The sequence below is a fragment of the Podarcis tiliguerta genome (assembly GCF_965153285.1).
Source record: "Podarcis tiliguerta genome assembly, chromosome: 8".
Lineage (NCBI taxonomy): Eukaryota > Metazoa > Chordata > Lepidosauria > Squamata > Lacertidae > Podarcis > Podarcis tiliguerta.
Window position 1 is genome coordinate 64,160,781 of NC_139541.1, and position 23,225 is coordinate 64,184,005.

The 23,225-nt window shown below is 46.9% G+C and overlaps 1 protein-coding gene across 7 annotated transcripts in view; it reads right to left on the reverse strand.

The window, feature by feature from the left end:
- Positions 1-23,225, reverse strand: part of LOC310684662 (mitochondrial peptide methionine sulfoxide reductase-like) — a 47,958-nt gene that overhangs the window by 8,577 nt on the left and 16,156 nt on the right. For 3 of the 7 annotated variants that reach the window (XM_083456107.1, XM_083456108.1, XM_083456106.1), the window contains 4 exons: positions 17,242-17,310; positions 16,494-16,613; positions 8,977-9,081; positions 1,271-1,377 (listed from right to left, as the gene is read on the reverse strand). In XM_083456107.1, the coding sequence (XP_083312233.1) occupies positions 1,271-1,377; positions 8,977-9,081; positions 16,494-16,613; positions 17,242-17,310 (401 nt within the window). The remainder of the gene's footprint in view (positions 1-1,270; positions 1,378-8,976; positions 9,082-16,493; positions 16,614-17,241; positions 17,311-23,225) is intronic. The other 4 variants (XM_083456110.1, XM_083456111.1, XM_083456109.1 and 1 more) reach the window with 2 other exon arrangements.

The window sequence follows — 23,225 nt, forward strand, 5'->3', positions numbered from 1 at the left end:
GCACAGCAAAAGAGAAACCTCTTCCCCTGCCTTCTGAAAAGACAACAGATGGACATTCACAAGCTTCCAGAGCAGGGTTTCCCAAACTTGGGTCTGAAGCTGTTTTTGGACTACAACTCCCATCATGCCTTGCCAGCAGGACCAGTGGTCAGGGACGATGGGAATTGTGGTCCAGGACCCCTGTAGAGAAGATGCTGCTTCTTACAGCAGCCAGCCTAGCTTCTGCACCCAATGGTTCACTCAGCAGGGCTTTATTTGCTGATCTTAAGTCTCCTGGCAGTTTGGATAGGAAGTGTATTTTCCTGGGATGGTCAGGACACAGACCGTTCAAGGCAGCCTTCCCGAACCTGATGCCCCGTAGAGGTTTTGAACTCCAGGTCCCAGCAGCCCCAGCCAGCATAACCAGGGCCAATTGGGGTGTGGGTCGGCACATTTGGCCCAGGGCCTCAAAGCTCAAAGGAAGCCAGTGAATGCATGCATTGGCAGTTCAGTGTGGGGCAATGGCAGCCATTTGCAGGAAGATATTATAAATTATTATGATTATGATTATTATGATTATTATTAATATTAATATTATTACCACCTCGCCAATCAGCCACAGAGGCAGCTGTGTTGATGTGTATCAGGAAGTGGCCAAAGACGGAGAACTTTTCACAGGGATGAATGTCTTGAAGGCTCCACTAACTTCCCTTCCCACACACTTTTAAGGCCACCTTCACAATTATAATTGCAAGCAAGCAAGATGGGTGTTGAAACCAAGATCTTACTTTGCACTTGAATGGGCTTCTGCACTGGCATATACAAAGTCCTTGACCATAAATGAGATACATTCTCAGGTTTGCTTTATGGCTGCAGAATAGCTGCTGAGCTCTTTTTTTTAGGGTTATGGGGCACAACCGCTGTTAAGCAGGTTTCTTCATTAGCACCAGACTCAAGGAGTAACAGCACAGCGGGACAATAGCGGGACACGTTTTGCATACCGCAAGTCCTGGGTTCAGTCCCAGGCATCTCTAGCTGAAAGATGTCAGATAGCTGGGCAGCAAAAGAACCTAACCCAGGAGTAGCCCCTCCCCTAGCTGGACTACAGCTTCCATGATCCCTGACCAGTGGCCATGCTGGCTGAGGCTGATGGGAGCTGCAGATGACCACCACATGGGCTACCCAGGTCCTAGCACCTTAGGGTGCTAACACGGGGGCGAAACGGACCGATCACACAAGGCAACTTAAGGTGTCCTTACCCTCCAACCTTCCCCCATCCAAATGCCCATACCTGCTCATACATCTCCTTCGATCTCAGGGCAGATTCCAGCTGCTCAGCTCCAATGGGATAGATGGCTGAACGATACTGGGTGCCGACGTCTTCGTACTGCTTCATGCCTGGAAAGAAAGCGGTTGTTAAAGGGAGCAGGCTTGCAAGGTGGCCACCCTTGTTCGGCAGCAGCTGGTAAAAACTGGAGTTCTGCACGTTCTGCCAACTATTGAGTCTGCGGGTATAAGCCAGGGCAGCCATTGTGGTACCCTCCCATCAGCCACAGTCAGAATGGTCACTTGTCAGGGATGGTGGAATGAGATTATTGGTTCATCTAGCCCAGGATTCTCTACAGCAGCTTTCTCTACCCAGATGATCTCCAGATGTTGTGGAACTCCAGGTCTCATCAGCCCTAGCCAGCATCACCACTGGTAAGGAATGATGGGAGTTGGAGTCCAACCACATCTGGAGGATGGCAGGTTAGAGAAGGCTGGCCTACTGTTCCTCTTCAACCTGAGACCTTCACCCAACCAAAGGCATACTCTCCCATTGAGTGGTGCTCTTCCCCCCGCTGACCGCCCTCACCAAACACTGGCCTGCCCCCACGTATCCATGCAGAAGCACCTTCCCCCTGCCCCCTCTGCCTCCCAGCCACGAGCAAACGATTGCTATTCCTCTCATGGGAAAGGCTGTTAATCACCTAGGCACAACAAATCCACTGTGCCCGCTATGTGACTTGTCAGCCCAGCCGACCCTGTGTCTGCGTAATGTGAATATATTACGAAGCCCTCATCTGGAACACAGACAACGGAGCCCAGGGAGAAAGCAGTGCCTGAAGGGAGCACCAAACAGGAGACGTCAATGTTACCAGAGATGGGGCAGGGAAGGACTCTTGTGGTGTGCTGGAACGACGATGCTGCTACTGCTCTGTCCATCTCAGTACTGTCTACATGGAGAGGCAGCAGCTCCCCAGGGTTTCAGGCCTACCTGGAGATGCTGGGAATTGAACCTGCGACGTTCTCCATGTAAAGCAGATGCTCTCTAACACTCAGTTACAGCCCTTGCCTATCTGAGACATAGGCAAACTCAGCCCTCCAGATGTTTTGGGGCTACAACTCCCATCATCCCTGGCTAACAGGACCAGTGGTCAGGGATGATGGGAGCTGATGGAAGTTGAGAGTCCCAACAACTCTAGAGGTCCCCACCTCTACTGTTGAGTCCTATGCCTGTTCTTAGCAGATTGGTATTCTTGCCTGGTTGACCTCTGGAATGCAGAAGTGTCCCAGGCGACTGCTTTTCCAATTGGCAGGAGATGGGGCCCCAGTCTTCTGGGTACCAAACTGTCACAGAATTGTAGGGTTGGAAGGGACCCTGAGGGTCACCAAGTTCAATGGAGGAATATCAAATAGATCAGGCATCCCCAACCTGCGGCCCTCCAGATGTTTTGGCCTACAACTCCCATGATCCCTAGCTAACAGGACCAGTGGTCAGGGATGATGGGAGCTGTAGTCCCAAAACAACTGGAGGGCAGAGTTTGCCTATGCCTGGCCTATCTGGACCAGGGACACAGCAGGCCAATAAAGGAGGACATTTCATTTCACTTCCATTTCACTTGTAATTTGTACATCACCTTTCTGTATGACTGTGTGCGAGGCGGATTTACAAGCTGAAGAAGCAACAAAGATTGCACACCTCCGATGCAATGCAGAAACGTCATAATAAAAACATAGGTTTAAAATAAACAACTCATATTGCTTTATTTGATATGAGTAATATTCAATAATCCATTAGGATATAAGAGTACGCAGTAAAATTAAATATCAGCCCCCCCCCCAAATAGCTAAGCAGAAATTCACTCTTCACAATTACAATAAATAACTTCTAGACTATAAGCAATAAAAATAGCAGCAAGTCACAGTGCATAAAATAACACAATACAAATTGAGCAGCAAAGACACACAACTTGTAAAATTATTATTGTTTTTTTAATCCCCTGAACTCCTCTTCATGGTACTCCTCCTTAAGGACATGGCAATGGTCTGTAAAATTGCTCATGGTAGGGAAAAAGTGGATTTAAAAAAAATATTATCGTATAACAAAAATCACTACTTGGCAACTATTTACACAGTATCATTCTTCTTTTCCATAGATTTTAACTCCAAATTTAACACCCCAACCTTTCCCGTTATCACAATATCATATAATTCTTCTTTTAAAGCCAAATTTAGCCTTATAAACTGATTTACTGAGTCCCTGCTGAGCCAATTTAATCTATAATTTCACACACACATATAGGCAATTTAATGATTTCAAGTTTGATCCCAATGCTGTTGGGGCTCAAATTCCTTTTCCAAGTTTTGCAAACATTATTCTTGCTCTAGTAAGAATATATACAATTAGGATTTGTTTTTCTACCCATACATAGTTCTAAACCAAAGTTGTTGTTGTTGTTGTTGTTGTTGTTGTTGTTGTTTTTAAAAGGGATATTGTAGAGCTAGAAAAGGTTCAGGAAAGAGCAACCAAAATGATCGAACAAAAGTTGTTGTATTTTTTAAAAAAGGGATATTGTAGAGCTAGAAAAGGTTCAGGAAAGAGCAACCAAAATGATCGAAGAACTGAAGTGACTTGAGAGGTTGCAACACTGGGGTCTTTTTAGTTGAGAGAGAAAAGGCAAGTAGGAGGGGACATGCAAAAGATGACTAAATTGATGCACGATGGGGAGAATTTCTTATAACACCAGAATTGAGGGGCAACCAGCGAAGCTGAATGTGTTTTGACGATCCAGGATAGATAAAAGAAACTACTTTGTCACAAGGCACAGAGTTACATTATGGAATTCGCTCTCACAAGACACAGTGATGACCTCAATCTTGAGTGGCTTTAAAGGATGATTAGACAAATCCATGGAAGGCAAGGCTATTGATGTCTATTAGCCTCCATGGCTCTGTTTTACTTCCACTGGCAGAGGAGATCTGAATCCCGGTCAGTGGGGGGGGGGAGTTGCTTCCTGCAGGCATCTGGTTGGACACTGTGAGAAGACGCTGCTGAGCAAGACTGGCCTTTGGCTTGATCCAGCACAGCTCTTATTATGTAACAATGGTATTCCTGGCGTGTGCTTATAGCTCTGGACTAAGGAGCTGGGCTCGCTCCTACAAAACAGCTTCCATGAGGAAGAAGCCATCAGCTGGCAGTTTGCATGGACCAGTGTTGCCATTTCCAGGATGCTACTGCACAAAACTGCCTAGGCAAGCGAGGTAAACCCACAGGGATTAGCCTGCCTTTGATTTCACTGGTTGCCATTACATTCCCAGGCCAAATTCAAGGTGCTGTCTTAACACAGCATGAGGGCCCAATATCCTATGGTGAGTTTCTCTCCATAGAAGCTATCCAGGCCCTAAGGTCATCCATGGACACCAGGCATCCTGGGTACCGCCCAAGGCTGGTGGTGGTGGGGACACAGCATGTGTGTGAGACACACGGTGGGACGAGGACTGAAGGGGCCTGTCTCACCCTCCAAAAAGCCCACCAGAGCTTGCTGCTGCTATAATTCCTGGCTGTGGAATATCGAGAGAGCCTGGACTCCTCATTGAAACTATCCTCCAGGTACCGTTCATGCTGAGATCTGGGGGGTGGCAAAAGCAGAGGGGTCTTTTCAGTAGTAGCCCCATGCTTGTGGAATGCTCTCCTTAAAGAGGATCGCTGGGCACCCACTTTGCAATTCTTTTTGGCACCAAGCAAAGCCATTTCTTTCCTTCCAGACTTTTAAGCAAGTTTTTTTTTTTTTTCTGTTTTAACTGCCAACATTTTTTTAAAAATCAGCCGGTATTTTAATTGGGTCAGCTAATCTGATGCAGTTTTTCAAGGAGAAGATTTTATTTGCTGAATTATGATGATGGGTTGCAGAAGTATTTGAATGTTTTTACTTGTTTTAGTTTTAAATGAGTATCCACAGCGTCCTAGGGCCTCATGGCCAAGGATTTATTAAGACATGTCTTAAGGGACACATCAGTCATTCTTATGCTGACGGCTGCTTGAAGAATTCATTTTTTTGCAAATCCTGATACTGCAGAAAAAAAGTGACCTCATTTGCACTTCCTAAACCAATGTGTGGATCAGAATGTAGCTTTTTTGGGCAAGTGGGAATTTCATACTGCTCTGAATTTTGCAAGGCAATTCTTAACTCAAAAAAACATAGCAAAATGACTTCAAAATGTGACATAAAATACATTCAAAAATATGTGTTTAAATGCAGGCTTTGTGAGAATCACAGATAAACATGGAAGCTCTGGAGAGCTGCTGCCTCTCAGTGTAGAGCAGTGTTACGCAACCTTAGTTGAGATTCCTATGTTTGCAAGGGGTTGAATTAAATGCCCTCAGGGTCCCTTCCAACTCTACAATGCTACAATTCTAACCTTGGGTCCCTAGATGTGGGTAGACTACAATTCCCATCATCCACAGTCTGCTTAGTGCAATGGTAAATAAAGGATGATGGGAACTGTAGTCCACCCACACTGGGGACTCCGAGATTGAAAAAACACTGGTGTAGTCAATACTGAGCTGGAAGGACCAATGATCTAACTCCGTATAAGGCAGCTTCCTAAGTTCCCTGGTGAATCAGCAAAGCTGGAGGCAGCGCTGCCTAGTGGTTAGGTGGTGGACAGGTGTCACAAGGGACCATTATGAGATGCGGGGGTGGGGAGTAACCTTCTCCAAACTTGCAAAGTCCAACAGTGGCTCTGTCTGAGTTCAAAGCTGTCTGCCCCCGTAATAAGCTGTGAACTTTGTCATGTCATATGCTCGTATCATCTAATTGTTGGGGGTACTCAAAGGTATGTAGTACCAGTGCCCCCCCCCCAAAAAAATGTTAAAAGTGTGGCACTTACTGTAACAACAACGAAAAAGCACCATATATATGTGTATACATATGAATGCATGTATGTGTCTGTGCGCACACAAACGCACACCCCGCACAGATCTCCTTGGGGAGGAAGAGCGGGATATAAATGGTTTTTTAAAAATAAATAAAGCCATCGACGCAGACGCAACTCATTAAAGCACCCACACGCAATTACGAACCCAGAGGAGTGCCCTGCCGGTGACACAGAGAGAATGCTAATCTCCTCATTAAAATTACACTTCATTACAAAAAAAAAAAGGCTCAGCCTTCCCCAAGCCTCTAACCCTTCCCCCTATCCCTTGCTGTCACTCAGTGTTGACGTGAGGCGGGTTTCAAACAGGCCTCCCCCCCACACCTCCCGGTTATTAAACACACACGGAGGGAGGGAGGGAGGGAGGGAGAGAGAGAACATTAAAAGTCCCCATTGCCCTCTTCTTTGCAACTGATCTCCCTTCTCCTTCCATGGCCCCCCTCCCTTCAACATCCTCACCATTCCCCACCCCACCCCTGTGTTTGGGGGGGACCGACTGGAAGGCACTTAAAGAGACAACTACCTTAAAAGCAGAGGGTTGAAAATGGAGGCAGCCTGACAAGCATCACTATAGGATTACGAACAAAACCAAAACAAAACGCAGCCGCCCCTTAGAAGAGGCATTAGCAAAACCTCCCTGGGTGAAGAGCTTTGCATGTCCTCTGCATGAAGTTACCCGGGCAAATTGCTGTGTGCTGTTCTGTGGCTCTGTCCAGCGTTTCCAGAGGATTTAGCATTGATAACCTGACTCAAGGGGACGGAGGTGGAGTTCCCAGGCAGTGCCCAACCAGACTCTGCCCAGATCCAGACCCGCACAGTATCCGCAGGCTTTGCTGCATCACGTGTCCTCCTGCTAGCAAGAGCCAAGAAAGCTGAGGAACGCAGGGAGTTGCCATAGACCGGGTCAAATCGTTTGTACTTCTAACCCAACTAGTGTCTGGTTTGACAGACAGCTTCTCTCTAGGGTGTCAGGTAAGGATGCTGGAGGAACCTACGAGTGCTATAGAACCCTCATGCACACCAACCTGTTCTGCTCCTACCCAGACAAATGAGCAAACCAAGATGCAACTATCCGCCGCATCTCCCGAATTCTGGAATGAGAGTTCTCCATTCAAAAAGGGGGGGGAGGCCACACATACCAAAATGCATTTTAAAATGTATGATCTTAGGGTGAAACAAAGTTGCGCAATGCATAAGGATACGCATTTAAAGATGCATTTTGATAATAAAATACATAAATACTACTTAAAATGAAAATTTAAGTGGGAATATCCATGCAGGTCTTCTTTTAGAGGGGGAGGAAATCACAGATGAGTGGAGCAGAACAGACTTATGACTTAACACATGCAGAATTGACATATGTCAGAAACAGATTGCTCCATCCCTCCTTTGTCTCAGGTAGAGGTCTTTCACACCACCCGATTCTTCTAAGTGGAGATGTCGAGGGTCAAACCAGGGACAATGGGTGTGCTCTACTACTAAACCATGGTGTCTCTCCCTTAAGTCAGGGTTAGGACATCTTCATCAGCTTCCATGCCATTCTAGGCACAATGCGCTATGTGGCTTGGGAGCAAGGTCTCCTGAAAGATCTGCCCTCTCCCATATGAAGCCGACTATTCCTTAAGTCCCTGCTTTGGCTGCCCCCACCCTGAGGTTAGGCGAGTGGCAACCAGTGACGGGGCCTGCTCTGTGGTGGCACCCTAATTAGAAAAATGGCTTACTTAGCACAGCCATTGGTCACAGATGATGAGAATTGTAGCCTAGCAACTTCTGGAGGGCCACAGGTTCCCTCCAGCATTACTAGATTACCGTATTTTTCGCCCTATAGGACGCACTTTTTCCCCTCCAAAAATGAAGGGGAAATCTGGGTGCGTCCTATGGGGCGAATGCAGGCTTCGTGGACCTCTCCGCCAGCAGCGGGAGCGCTCCCGCTGCTGGCGGAGAGGTGCCCGCATGCTGAAGCCTGCGCGCGCTGAGCTCAGCGCGTCCAGGCTTCGCGGACCTCTCCGCCAGCAGCGGGAGCGCTCCCGCTGCTGGCGGAGAGGTGCCCGCATGCTGAAGCCTGCGCGCGCTGAGCTCAGCGCGTCCAGGCTTCGCGGACCTCTCCGCCAGCAGCGGGAGCGCTCCCGCTGCTGGCGGAGAGGTGCCCGCATGCTGAAGCCTGCGCGCGCTGAGCTCAGCGCGTCCAGGCTTCGCGGACCTCTCCGCCAGCAGCGGGAGCGCTCCCGCTGCTGGCGGAGAGGTGCCCGCATGCTGAAGCCTGCGCGCGCTGAGCTCAGCGCGTCAAGGCTTCGCGGACCTCTCCGCTAGCAGCGGGAGCCAGCACTGGGCTCCCACGGCTTGCAGAGAGCTGCCTGTTTGGGGGCTGGGGTCGGGGGAAGCTCGGGCTTCCCCAACCCCGCGCCTGGGGGGGAAATAATTTTTTTCCTTTATTTCCCCCCAAAAAAACTAGGTGCGCCTTATGGGACGGTGCGTCCTATAGGGCGAAAAATACGGTACTGTCCCATCTTTCCCCTTCATGATGCTGGGACAGCGAATAACTACAGACCACTGAGATTCTTGCAGATCTAGAAATGGAAAGTCTGTACCTCTGTGACAGGAGCACACGCTTTGCCCATAAAAGGCTTCAGGTTCAATCCCAGGGATCTCCAGGTTGTGTTGAGAAAGGTTCCTGCTGGAAATTGTTGCAAGCTGATGTTGGTCATGGTACACAATTCTGGCACTGAGTTGGGGAAAGTTGCTCTATCTAGGCCAGTTAGAGCTCTCATTCATTCCCTTTCCTCCAACATGAGACGTTACCTTGGGTTGGATCGTGGTTCTCCCAGAAAAACTTGAGAAGGTCCTCGTAGCCAATGATCTGTGGGTCAAACACAACTCTGACCACTTCCGCATGTCCTGTCATCCCTGGGAATGAAGAAGGTGGAGGAATAGATTGTTATTCCCTAAGCCTGAAAATTCCCTTTGCTCCTTTGCATTAGAGTGGCTTGTTATAAGCGCCGTTACCAGGAGGGATTTTTGTAGTGTCCATCAGCTGATTGGTGCTTACAACTAGCCTAGTTTTGGGCAGGGATCAGCTGCGCTACAGAATTCCAAGTTGGGAAGTCTGGCCTATGGGCCAAAACAGCTGATATCTGCCCCTAGTGGCTGACCAGAGCTTACAGCAAGGCCGCTGGGATCAGCACCAAGAAGCATGAACGCGCAAGCATGCACATTTAGAAAATAGCCGCTTTGCTCTTCCCTTGGTCCAGCTGCCAGCGTAATACCAACAGCTATCCCATGGTTTGGCTAAGCTTCATATCTGAACTTAGGCTCATGGTTGGTCTCCCGAAAACAAACCATGAGAAGCAAGCCAAGGAAAAGTCTCGGTTACACCTTGTGATGCGTTTGGGGCAAGACAAACCACGAGCCTGGGTTCGGGCGTGACACTAAGCCAAACCATAGCTTAGCTCTCAACAGCATGGCAGCAGCATAGTTTGGCTTAGCACTACGCAAGATCCAGGTCAGCAAAGGCAATATGGCCATTGTGCTCAGGTCCAGCTTGCCCGCTTCCCACAGGCACCCGACTGGCCACTGTGTGAACAGGATGCTGGACTAGATGGGCCACTGGCCTGATCCAGCAGGCCCTCCTCCTTCTCCCGCTATGCCTGCGTATAGGACTGCATCTGCATTATGCGGAGTAAGCCTCACTGAACTGTTTTCTGATCCGCATTATGTTTTGCATCGCATTTCTGCATGCCACCCAGGTATTCTCCAAACCTCCAAACTCTGAAACAAACAGTTAGCCAACCAATGGCTGGAAAAACCCCCAAAGCAAAACAAATCCTGCATCCGCCGTAACAGTACTGAGCAGAATTTTATGCATGCGGGTGGATTAGGGAGGATAGAACCACGGCAAGCAACACTGCAAGGGTTAACCCAGAGCCTCCTTCCCTATTGGTAGTAGCTAAAAAGTCGGGATGGGGATGGGGGAGAGCGTGCTCACTACCGCAACACCTCCCCCACCCCCTCCCACCCCAACAGGGCTGGAGATGCTTCTGGGGAGGCCATTTCCCTTGAGCAGTTTCCAGTTAATTTTGCTCAAGCAAACCTGCTGCCCCTCACACGGTAATTAAGAAGAAAAGGAGGGGCTGCCATGCAATGTGATGAGCGAGGCAGCCGAGCGAGCCACTAGCGCCTGCTGAGAGCTGCCCTATATACAGGCGGATGGGGAGGAGCAGATGGGGAACAGCCACAGGCTCTTTCGCCCAGGATGCTTTAAGGTGGGGACCACAAGCAGAAGGGAAGGGCAAAGCCTTCCCACCCCCATCTCTGCTCCCCGTCTTCTCCTGCTTGGCAGGCCAAGGTCTGCAGAGCAAGGGGCTGTGTGGCTCGGGGAGCAGCCATGCTAGAAAGCAACACTCCTCCCTCCAGCACACACACCAAAAAGTGTGTGTGTGTTGAGAATCACACTCCCCTGCGGCAGAGAGAGATTTGCAGCTGCAGCCTCAAAATAGGCCTGCATCTTGAAGCTGCTGCAGCGTGCCGATGCGCACGGCCGTGCATCTCTTGCCCTCTGCTGCACCCAAGGAGGCACTGCATAGCTGCACGCCAGAATCCCTACACTGTTGGGCAAAACTTTTCCTCCAACAGCCTTGAAAGGCAAAAGCAGAAGGAGCATGGATAGGCACAAGCCCGGGGCAGGGTGGGGCAGGGGGAGCTGCTGTCACCACTATGATCTGAAGCACAGCCACAGTTAAGCCAGCTTTGCCTGCCTGGGTGTGCTGATTGAGCTTTGCTGCAAAACTACCTGTAGGTAAAGGATGAAGGAGAAGGTGCACTGGACTGGGGGCTCAGGGGGTAAAATAAACCACCGGGTTATGCCCTGACCATTTTGCAGTGGGAATAAAGAACCAGCCCAAACCCAGATTCTGGGATTGGCCCTCTCTACTCTAGTAATCCAGTACTATTGCTCCTGTCATCACCTGCCCATTCATTTGTTATCACTGCCAATTCACCCTCCGAGGCCCAGTCTATCCAGATGGAGAGGTCTGCCTTGCTGCTCTTGTCATTGCTTGTGCACCAGGAGAGGGCAGTCGAACAGGAATGTGGAGCAGAGGCAATGAAGACAGGCCATAGGGCGCTAAGCTGAGGCAGCCCTGCTGCCAGAGAGGGGCTTGCAAGGTGCCAACTCATGATGCCAGCCCTGCTTGGGGTGACGAGATCATCTGGTTTGTGCATAGGCTGCAAAGCCACCTCTGAACACTGACACTGAGTGTAAATATGGGCAAGGGAAATGATGCCGACTGACCCCTTTAGATAAGAAAGCTCTATAGGGTGCGAACACCCAGTGGTTTCCTGCAAGGCAACTGAGCCTCCTTCCCTACTCACTTAACACAATACAGTATGGAATTTAACCCTTTTCGGTTGCCATATGTCCTCTTTTTCCAGGACACGTCCTCTTTTCCATGGGTGGATTCGCTGCAGCGACCCATAGTTAACAGGAGAAGTCAGCAAATGTTTCCTCTTTTTTGCTCTTCAAAATATGGCAGCTTCCAGCCCAGGGATAGGAAACTGGTGCCCCTCTGTCATATTACTCAACTCCTATCTGCCTCAGCTAGCGTAGTGTCAGGAATGGTGGGAGTTGTTTTCCAGCAACATCCAGGGGGCAGCCACAGGTTCCCCCTATCTGAGCCCTAACCAAAAATAAGACATTTAATCCTGAGCTGGGGATTTTAACATCTCCACCAGTATTACTTAAGATCAGGCCTCGCGTCTCCTCACCAGGGATGCCAAAGGATCTCTTAGTCTCCTTTCCTCCCAGATGGCACCCAGGGAGCAGATGCAGACTTAAATTTGGAAAGCAAAAAGCAGGACACTCTTGTCTCTCTCTCTCTCTTTGGAGATGCATCATCTCAGCCCAGTTAGGGAAGGGTTAAGCTCAGAGACAGGTTATAATTAGATGCATCTCTGCTACATTTGCAGCCCAACACAGTATGTATGTATGGGGGGATGAAGAGATAAGAGTCTGTTGCCTTCTTTTATCTGCAGCCAGCCAACCAGCAGAGAAGGAGAGTCAACTGGGAAGGGTGTGTTCAGCGAGGCCGGGCAAAAGAGCTGCTACCCCAAATAGCCAAGCACAGCAATTGCAAACAAGACTACCGTTTCATTAGGAGGGCAAGAGATGAGGACAGCCCTGTTGGATCAGCCCAGCTCTAGACCAGCATCCTGTTCTCACAGTGACCAACTAGATGCTGATGGGGATGCAGCAAGCAGGGCCTGAGGGCAGCAGCTCCCTCCCCACTTCTGACACCAAGTGACTGGGATTCCGATTCGTCCCTCTGCCAGGGGAGGTAGAACACAGCCATTGTGTGTAGAAGCCACAGAGAGCCTCATCCTCCATTTGTCTAATCTCTCGTTCTTTAAGTTAAATAAAAACAAAACAAAAATGTTGGTGTCAGGGAACTGCCATCGGAGCGGGAGGCGGAGAGGAGGCTCCCGGACGATGGTGGAGAGGGTCCTAGTAGAAGGAGGGATAGCCCATCCGCTGGGGAAGGTAATCAGCGTAACACCAGTGGGAAAGGGGAGGAGATGGAGGAATCCGAGAGGTGGCTCCAGGACTCTTCGCAGGAGACCAGCGGAGAGGGTACGAGTACTCTGTTGCCCACACCCACCTTGCGCAGAAAACTTTCGCGCAGGCAACGGGGGAGGAGACTGGGCGTCAAACAGCTTCTATGCTGGAAGCGGTTTAAGAAACGCCCACTGACGGATCCTGCCAGCGACTGAGGCAGCCACGGAATTTGAGGCTGTCCTGACAGAAAGGGTTCAACCATGCAACCTAGCCAGGAGTAAAGGCAACTTACGCACGAGCAATCCCTAGATCCATTACAGTTGGTAAAAAAATATGACAGAACAACACAAAAAGGACTTACAACAAAAAACAGAACTGTTAATAGAAAAAAAAGGTGAAATACTTAGGGGTATGGTTGACAGCAAAGAATATAAATATCTTTGAACACAACTATATAACCACTTGGAAAGAAATAGAGAAATTTGGTGGTATGGGGGAGGATGAACGTATCATTGTGGGGAAGGATATCAGTAATAAAAATGAATGTATTGCCAAGAATGTTATTTCTATTCCAGTTGATTCCAGTAATCAGTGGAGCAGGATTACTGAGCCCAGCTTTGGCTGGGGAGGGCGGGATATAAATAAAATTTTATTATTATTATTATTCAAACAGTGACAGAAAGATATTTCAAAATTTATCTGGCAGGGGAAGAAACCAAGGATAAAATTTAAATTGTTAACAGATACTAAGGAAAAGGAGGTGGCTTTTCCCTGCCAGACTTGTGATTATACTATGAGGTGTCCTGTATCTGCTGGCTTCAGGAGTGGATTGTTCTAAAAATGGTTCTAAGCTGCCCAAATTTGGTGGTCGTCGCCACAACCTCTCATGGGAGTGAATTCCATAAATCTATGGAGAAGTACTTGCAACATTCTTCTGCTATTCAGCTTCCCTGGATGCCCTGAGAAGCCCTCAAGGACCTGTGCGCCACAGCACCCAATCCTCCTGCAGTTTCCAGCAGCTGGTATTCAGTTGCACATGACCTCCAAACATATCCATGCGGTCTAGTAGCCACCGCAGTTGCGTAGGAAGGGGGGCATGGCACCCCTGAGCAGCACTTGAGGCTGCACGGTGCCTGAGCCGCCGCCTCCTCCTGGGCACCCTCTGGGCCCAGCTCTGCCCAAAAAAGCAGCACAGGGCACTTGTGGGAAGAAACTCCATCGTTTATCTATGATAGGCAGGTTTGGTCAAGTCTATGGTCAGAACAGGAGAGAAAGAATCAAATTACATTTGTACAAAAATGGCTGCCAACCAGACAGCAGTAGCTGTGGGCAGAACTCTATCCAAAATCCAACGAATATTTATCGTTGGTTTTCATGAAAATTTTATCAGTCAGGCATTCACTCCGAGTCCTGCATGCTCCACTATAATCTCTTCAGATTACTTCTTCCGGGGGGGGGGGGGGGAGTGTGTGTGTGTGTGTGAGAGAGAGAGAGAGAGAGAGAGATCCTTAAGGAAAACCTGAGCCATTATATTCCAGCTCGATCGCTGAGATCATCCAGAGGAGCGCTGTAAGCTGATGCCCATGTTACAAAAATCCAAATGGCCTCAGCTGAAAGTTGGGCATTTAGTGTGGTCCACCCTGTGCTGTGTCTCCGGACAGTGCTGGCCCCCGGCCTCTTAAGTGAGATGGGCGCACAACCCTAGAGTCGGACACGACTGGCCCGTACAGGCAGGGGTACCTTTACCTTTACCTTACCCTTTGCTGTGGGAGACAACTTTAGCAGAGATTCAGCACCTATATTCCCTCTGGACTTTCAGGCATTTTTAAAAAGCATTTTTTAAAAAGGAGATAGAAGAATTACACAACTTTTAGAAAACATCTGAAGGCAGTTCAGGGAAGTTTTTAATGTCTGACATATTATTATTATTTTTTATATTTTGCTGGAAGCCACCTACAGTGGCTGGGTAAACCCAGCCAGATGGGCAGGGTATAAATTAATAAAATTATTATTAATTATTATTATGTCAATAGGCCTTTTCATCCGTTTAATTAGCCAGTCCCTTTAATGGTTATTTGTATTGTTTTAAACAGTGTTTTTTTCATAGTACACCGCGCCCTGAAAGTTTATAATATAGCAGACTAGAAATACTTTCCCATAAATAAAATAATTAAAGCCCCTCCTTTTCCCAGCTGCATTGTGTTAATACCCAGAATGTAGACAACAGACGTGGATAATATTTCTTGCAGACAGATAATCCCCTGTACCAGCACTCAAAATGTTTTCACAGATAAGCTGCAAAACCGTCTGTTCTGATTGATCCAGGTTGGGGATGTTGCGGGAGGGGGATTAACTTCGCCAATAAATACATTGGCGTGCCGAGGGGAAAATGGGGCAGCCACATCCTGCACTGATATTACTAAAAGGGTAGTGCTATTAACCACGGGGGGTCCTCACACCCTTCCACAGCTACTCCAGATTCTGATGGGAAGGCCCAAATAAGGCCAAGACGACCTCCCTTTACCAAGCCAAACACGCGAGTTGATGCTAATGTTTCAGAAGAGGGGCACCTCAACAGCTTCCTCTCTCCAGCAGGGCTAGCCGGTGAGGTGCACTCCTGACGTTCCTAGTTTCCCATCAGGACCAACAGTCAGGCATGATAGAAGTTATCATCCAAGAATGTCCAGAGGACTACCTCTTTGTTGGAGCAGCAGTGGGGCAAAACATGGCCTTCCAGATGCTATTGAACCACAGCTCCTATCAACCCTGGCCATTGGCTGTGCTACCTTGGAGCTGATGGAAGTTGAGAATCCCAACAACTCTAGAGGTCCCCACCTCTACTTTTGAGTCCTATGCCTGTTCTTAGCAGATTGGTATTCTTGACTGGTTGACCTCTAGAATGCAGAAGTGCCCCAGGCGACTGGTTTTCCAGTCGGCAGGAGATGGGGCTCCAGTCTTCTGGGTACCAAACTGTCACAGAATTGTAGGGTTGGGAGGGACCCTGAGGGTCACCAAGTTCAATGCAGGAATATCAAATAGATCAGGCACCCCCAACCTGCGGCCCTCCAGATGTTTTCGCCTACAACTCCCATGATCCCTAGCTAACAGGACCAGTGGTCAGGGATGATGGGAATTGTAGTCCAAAACATCTGGAGGGATGAAGGTTGGGGGTGCCTGAACTAGATCATACGTGAGTGATGGCCATCCAACCACTGCTTAAAAACCTCAGAGGAAGGGCAGCCTGCCACTTCTCGTGGGCTCTGGAACAAGAATTAACTATGTCAAACATGCAAACATATGTTAATTATATCTTCCTTAGATACCTTGCCCAATGGAATGAGAGGTGGGTGGCTGCTAGGAAAGCAGCCTTTTTGTCGGCATCTTGCTTACACAATGCCTTCCCCAGAAAGGCTTGCCTGGCAGTGGGGAACCTGTGGCCCTGCAGCTATTTCTGGACAACAACTCCCATCTTCCATTGGCCATGCTGGCTGGGGATGATGGGAGTCCAACAATGTCTGGCGGGCCACAAGATTTAAAGTCCCCTACTTTAGAGTCTCAGATCTGGTCTCCTCATTTCAATTGCTTTTGTTTGATTTTATCACAGCTGAAAGCCTGTAAATTTTGATAATAAACCCGATTTGCAAAGGGGGTTGAATAATTTCGATTGCAACTGCATGTTGGGATGTTATCTCACAGGTTAACTAGGCAAGAAGATCATAACCAAAACCCTCCACAAGGACTAAGAGAGGTGGGGAGAAAAACCACTCACCACTGCGGACTTCCTTGTAGGTAGGATTGGGGGTAAACCCTCCTGAGAAGCCCACCTGGGTGGAGAAGACACCCGGCAGCTTCCAGAACATTCTCTCCGCTCCCCAGAAACACCCCATGCCTGGGTAGAAAAAGAGGTAGGAGAAAACCCCAACGTTATGGAAAGGCTGCAGAAAGAATTCCATGGATTTTTGAATTGTTTCAGCATTTTATCACTGCTATGAAGGGTGTGTGCTGATGTTTCCTCGCCCCAGGCAATGTGTCCACTGAATATGCAGAAGGGGGTGGGACCATGTCTCTTGGCTCCACCCCAACCACGGCAGATTCAATGTCAGGGATGGGGGGGGGGGGTCAATACACATAAGGCTCCTTTCAAACTAGCGCCAACACCTAAGGGCAGAGGAAGTGGGCAGGGCCAGTGAGGATGCTTCATGCATTCAGCAAACACACCATGGCTGTCTCAGGTCACACCTACACAATAAATTTAAAGCACTCTTATACACCTTTGAACAGCCCAAAGAAACTGAGGCAAGTATCACTGATTATGAGTGTGAAGAACTGCGAGGGTACGCCTCAGTTCTCTTTGCAGGGAAATCATAGCTGTCCATCGGTGGGCCAAATGATTTCTGGATTCATTTCATTACTTTCTGTTCTAGGGCAAGATTTGAGGACAGCCAGTACTGAAACCCAACGGGGGCGGAGAGAAATTGTACTCAAACCTGGCCACGAAACAAGAACCAGTCACGTACCAAATATTGCCATCTGCATTCCTTCCGGGAATGGCGGGTACATTGGATTTTTGTTGACGGCATGGCTGGCTGGCAGGGGGAAAGAGAAAGAGATGTGAAAATCTCCTCACTAAGTCTCCAGGAGCTGGGTCACAACAAGGATCACAAAACACTGCAGTGGGGCTTACACCGCTGAGACGGCACACTGCAATCCTATACACAGGGGTAGCAAATGGTGCTGACCTTTAAAGCTCTAAATGGCCTCGGCCCGGTATACCTGAAGGAGCATCTCCACCCCCATCCTTCAGCCCGGACACTGAGGTCCAGCTCCGAGGGCCTTCTGGTTGTTCTCTCACTGTGAGGTTACAGAGAACCAGACAGAGGGCCTTCTCAGTAGTGGCTCCCACCCTGTGGAACGCCTTCCCATCAGATGTCAAGGAAATAAAGAGCTATCTAACTTTTTGAAGACATCTGAAGGCAGGCCTATTTAGGGAAGTTTTATTTTTTGATGTTTTTTGTGTTTTTAATATTCTGTTGGGAGCCGCCCAGAGTGGCTGGGGGGGGGCCCAGAAAAATGGGCGGGGTATAAGTTGTTGTTGTTGTTGTCGTTGTTGTTGTTGTTGTTTCCTGCTCTCTCCAGCTCACAACAGTCCCAGACAGCATGGACCATGATCAGTGTTGATTGGAACTTTATTCTGACAACATGTGGAAGGTATCACCTTGCCTATCCTTGTGGTATACACCTACGGTCATAGAATCATATGTTTGGAAGGGATCTTGAAGGTCATCTATACCAACCCGCTTTGCCAGTTCAAGATCTGCCATGCAGGAACATAAAAAGAGACTGCTGGGCCAGGCCAAATGCTCACCAACAGCGGAGCCTTATCCTCCATGGATGTATCTCTTACTATTGTTATTATTCCTTTTCTTGTGGACCAGCAAGATTTCTTTTACATTGAGTGCTTGGCATCTCCCCAGTTCCCTTTCCAATTTTTGAAATTTATATTTATTAAATTTCTATACCACCCTTCATCCAAGGATCACTGTCTGTCAGAACACTGGAAAGTGGGGGAACCTCTTTAAATAGTCACAAGCTCTTCCCAAAGAATTCTGGAAGGTGTACTTCATTACGGGGCTGAGACGAGCTAAGAGACCCCTATTCTCCCTCCCAGAGCTACAGTCCCCAGAATGGTTTAGCCATCGGTCCTTTTTTTCACAGGGAACTCTGAGAACTGTAGCTCTGTGAAGGAAATAGGTATCTCCTAACAACTCTCAGCACCTTTAACAAACTGGAGAGAATTCTTTGGTGGAAGTCATCTCCAGACCATAATGTTTAAAGCAACCTAATAACACTTTAACAGTCACGGCTCCCCATTCCTCCCCCCCCCCCCGAAAAAGAATAATCCTGGGAACCGTTAAGGATGCTGGGAATTGTAGCTCTGCGAGAGACCATCTAAGCACCCTTAACAAAATGCAATTTTTTGCCTCACCATTCCCCCCCCCCCATTTCAACCAGAAATCATTTTTCCCCACCAGAAAAGAGACCCCCCCCCATTATTACAGCAATTTGGTAGGATGCCAAGAATATTGTTAAGTACTATAACACGGCCGTCATCAAAAACTGGCACAGTTAGGCACTTTCTAAGGTTGAGAGGCCAGCAGAGGGCTCACTGCTGACCCAAGATGCTGAGTCCATCTCTCATTAGCAGCAGAAGAAAGAAGGGTGCAAGAGTCAATCTCCTCTTCCTCCTCCAGGCATCTCTACCCTGGGGCAATGGGCACTCACACCCACCCACACCCACCCACTGCCCAAGGCATCTCTGCAGAGATTTCTGGGATGAGCAAATAGATCAATTTCAGTTCCTCGTTTTTCCAGCCTAGAAGCGAAAGAAAAGTCCAGTGCTGCAAAGAAAAATATTGCATAGGAACCTGGAATGTAAGAACCATGAACCTTGGTAAGTTGGATGTGGTCAAAAATGAGATGGCAATAATAAATATTGACATCCTGGGCATCAGTGAACTAAAATGGACGGGAATGGGCGAATTCAGTTCGGATGACCATCATATCTACTACTGTCGGCAAGAATCCCGTAAAAGAAATGGAGTGGCCCTCATAGTCAACAAAAGAGTGGCGAAAGCTGTACTGGGATGCAATCTCAAAAATGATAGAATGATCTTGATACGAATCCAAGGGAGACCTTTTAACATCACAGTAATCCAAGTTTATGCACCAACCACTGGTGCTGAAGAAACTGAAATTGACCAGTTCTATGAAGACTTACAACACCTTATAGAACTGACACCAAAGAAGGATGTTCTTCTCATTATAGGGGATTGGAATGCTAAAGTAGGGAGTCAAGAGATAAAAGGAACAACTGGCAAGTTTGGCCTTGGAGTTCAAAACGAAGCAGGGCAAAGGCTAATAGAGTTTGCCAAGAGAACAAGCTGGTCATCACAAACACTCTTTTCCAACAACACAAGAGACGACTCTACACATGGACATTACCAGATGGGCAGCATCAAAATCAGATTGATTATATTCTCTGCAGCCAAAGATGGAGAAGCTCTATACAGTCAGCAAAAACAAGACCTGGAGCGGACTGTGGCTCAGATCATCAGCTTCTTATAGCAAAATTCAAGCTTAAACTGAAGAAAGTAGGAAAAACCACTGTGCCGGTAAGATACAATCTAAGTTAAATCCCTTATGAATACACAGTGGAAGTGAGGAACAGGTTTAAGGATTTAGATTTGGTGGACAGAGTGCCTGAAGAACTATGGATGGAGGCTCGCAACATTATACAGGAGGCAGCAACGAAAACCATCCCAATGAAAAGGAAATGCAAGAAAGCAAAGTGGCTGCCCAACGAGGCCTTACAAATAGCGGAGGAGAGAAGGCAAGCAAAATGCGAGGGAGATAGTGAAAGATACAGGAAATTGAATGCAGATTTCCAAAAAATAGCAAGGCGAGACAAGAAGGCCTTCTTAAACGTGCAAAGCAAAGAAATAGAGGAAAACAACAGAATGAGAAGAACCAGAGATCTGTTCAAGAAAATTGGAGATATGAAAGGGACATTTCGTACAAAGATTACCATAATAAAGGACAAAAGTGGTAAGGACCTAACAGAAGCAGAAGACATCAAGAAGAGGTGGCAAGAATACACAGAGGAATTATACCAGAAATATATGGATGGCTCGTACACCCCAGGTAGTGTGGTTGCTGACCTTGAGCCAGACATCCTGGAGAGTGAAGTCAAATGGGCCTTAGAAAGCACTGCAAATAACAAGGCCAGTGGAAGTGATGGTATTCCAGCTGAACTACTTAAACTTTTAAAAGATGATGCTGTTTTTTTTTTTATAAATTTTTTTATTGCGTTTCTTTCCATAATTTTATAGGTTTATAAACAAATAAAGTAGTTACAAGAAACAAATTTTCTCTTTTTTAACAACAAAAACAAAATAAAACTTGGACTTCCCCACCCCTTCCGATTCTGCGTTCTTTGCATTAACAATGTCAGCATTTTGTTACCTTATTTCATACCTTGTTGTAACTTTCGAATGTTATGTATCCAAATACAATATATTATATCTCAATTTCAATACCTTTAAAATAAACATAACATATTCAATTTAAATTGTCTCCTTTTCTCTTTTATCACTAATTTTACCATTTACTTAATCATATTCGCAGAAGCTTAACGTTTCCTAATCATGCACTTTCTTAGGATTCATACAGCTTATAATATTTTTTCAGATAATCTTTAAATTTTCCCCAGTCCTCCTCAATTGTTTCTTTATCCAAATCTCGGATTCTGCCGGTCAGTTCAGCTATCTCCATGTAGTCCATCAACTGCGTGTGCCAGTCCTCCAGCGTGGGCAAATCTTGTGTCTTCCAACTCTTTGCAATGAGTATTCTTGCTGCTGTGCTAGCGTACATAAACAAAGTTCTATCTTTCTTTGACATTTTCTGGTCCACCATGCCCAACAGGAAGGCCTCTGGTTTCTTAGGAAAGGTATACCTAAATACCTTTTTCAATTCATTATAAATCATTTCCCAGAAGGCCTTCACTTTTGGGCAGGTCCACCAGAGATGGAAGAAAGTCCCCTCTGCTTCCTTACACTTCCAACATTTGTTGTCAGACAGGTGATGCATCTTGGCTAGCCTGACTGGGGTCATGTACCACCGGTATATCATTTTCATAATGTTTTCCTTCAAGGCACTAGATGCCGTGAATTTCATTCCGGTGTTCCATAACCTTTCCCAGTCTTCAAACATAATATTATGTCCAACATCCTGTGCCCATTTTATCATAGCAGATTTAACTGTCTCATCCTGTGTGTTCCACATAAGCAGCAAGTTATACATTCTAGATAAAATCTTGGTCTTTGGTTCTAACAATTCTGTCTCTAGTTTCGATTTCCCCTCCTGGAAACCAACCTTTTTATCCATTTTAAAAACCTCTTGAATTTGAGCATAATGTAACCAATCTCGCACCTTGTTTTTTAATTTGTCCTGGCTCTGCAACTTCCAACCGTCTCCAATTTTTTCAATTAATTCCCAATATTTCGGCCAATAGGCCTCCATATTGGGTCTTTTTCGAGCTTTGGCCTCCACCGGTGATAGCCACCTCGGTGTTTTACTCTCTAATAAGTCTTTATATTTCATCCAGACTGCAAAAATCGCTTTTCTGACAATATGGCTTTTAAACAATTTGTGAACTTTAACCTTGTCATACCATAGATATGCATGCCAACCAAATGCATTATCAAAACCTTCCAGATCTAGGACGTCGGTGTTTTCTAGCAAAAACCAATCTTTCAGCCAGCAGAAGGCTGCAGCTTCATAGTACAACCTCAAATCCGGCAGGGCAAACCCCCCTCTTTCTTTTGAATCAGTTAATATTTTATACTTTATTCGGGGCTTTTTGCCCTGCCAGACAAACTTAGATATATCCTTCTGCCATTTTCCAAAACATTCCTCTCTGTCCACGATCTGTAGGGTTTGAAACAAGAATAACATTTTCGGCAATACATTCATTTTAATTGCTGCAATCCTTCCCAACAAGGAAAGTTTCAATCTTGACCAAATTTCTAAATCCTTCTTTACTTCCAACCAGCATTTTTCATAATTGTCCTTAAATAAATTCAAATTTTTGGAAGACAAATAGATCCCTAGGTATTTCACTTTCTTTACCACATTTAATTCTGTTTCTCTCTGAAACCCCTCTGTTTCTGTAAGTGTCAAATTCTTGGTCAAAACCTTGGTTTTTTGTTTGTTCAACTTAAACCCCGCCACCTGACCAAACTCAGATATAAGTTCAAGAACTCTTTTTGTACTGGATTCTGGCTCCTGCAATGTCAAAACTAGGTCATCTGCAAAAGCTTTAAGTTTATATTGTTTCACTCCGACCTCTATCCCTTGTACCAGCCGGTCCTCCCTTATCATGTTCAATAGCACCTCCAGGACTGAAATGAATAAAAGAGGGGATAGAGGGCACCCTTGTCGTGTCCCTTTTTCAATTTTGAACTCCTCCGTCACCACATTGTTCACTATTAATTTGGCCTTTTGCTCTGAATAAATTGCTCGTAACCCATTTTCAAACCCCCGCCCCACTCCCATCCCTTCCAAGTTTTTCTTCATGAACATCCAAGATATATTGTCAAATGCTTTCTCCGCATCAACAAAAATTAACACCGCCCTTGTGTTCCTGTTAGTTTGTAAAAGTTCCAAAATATCGATGATGTTTCTGGTATTCTCATATAAATGTCTACCAGGGAGAAAGCCTGCTTGGTCTTTGTGAATTACTTCAATTAAAACTTTTTTAAGTCTACTTGCCAAAATGTCTGCAAATATTTTGTAATCCACATTCAGGAGTGAGATGGGGCGGTAGTTCTTGAGTTGAGTCTTTTCAGATTCTATCTTAGGTATCAATGTGATGAACGCTTCTTTCCACGTTTCTGGTGCCCTCTTCCCATCCATGATCTGGTTGCATACCTCCAACAAGGGT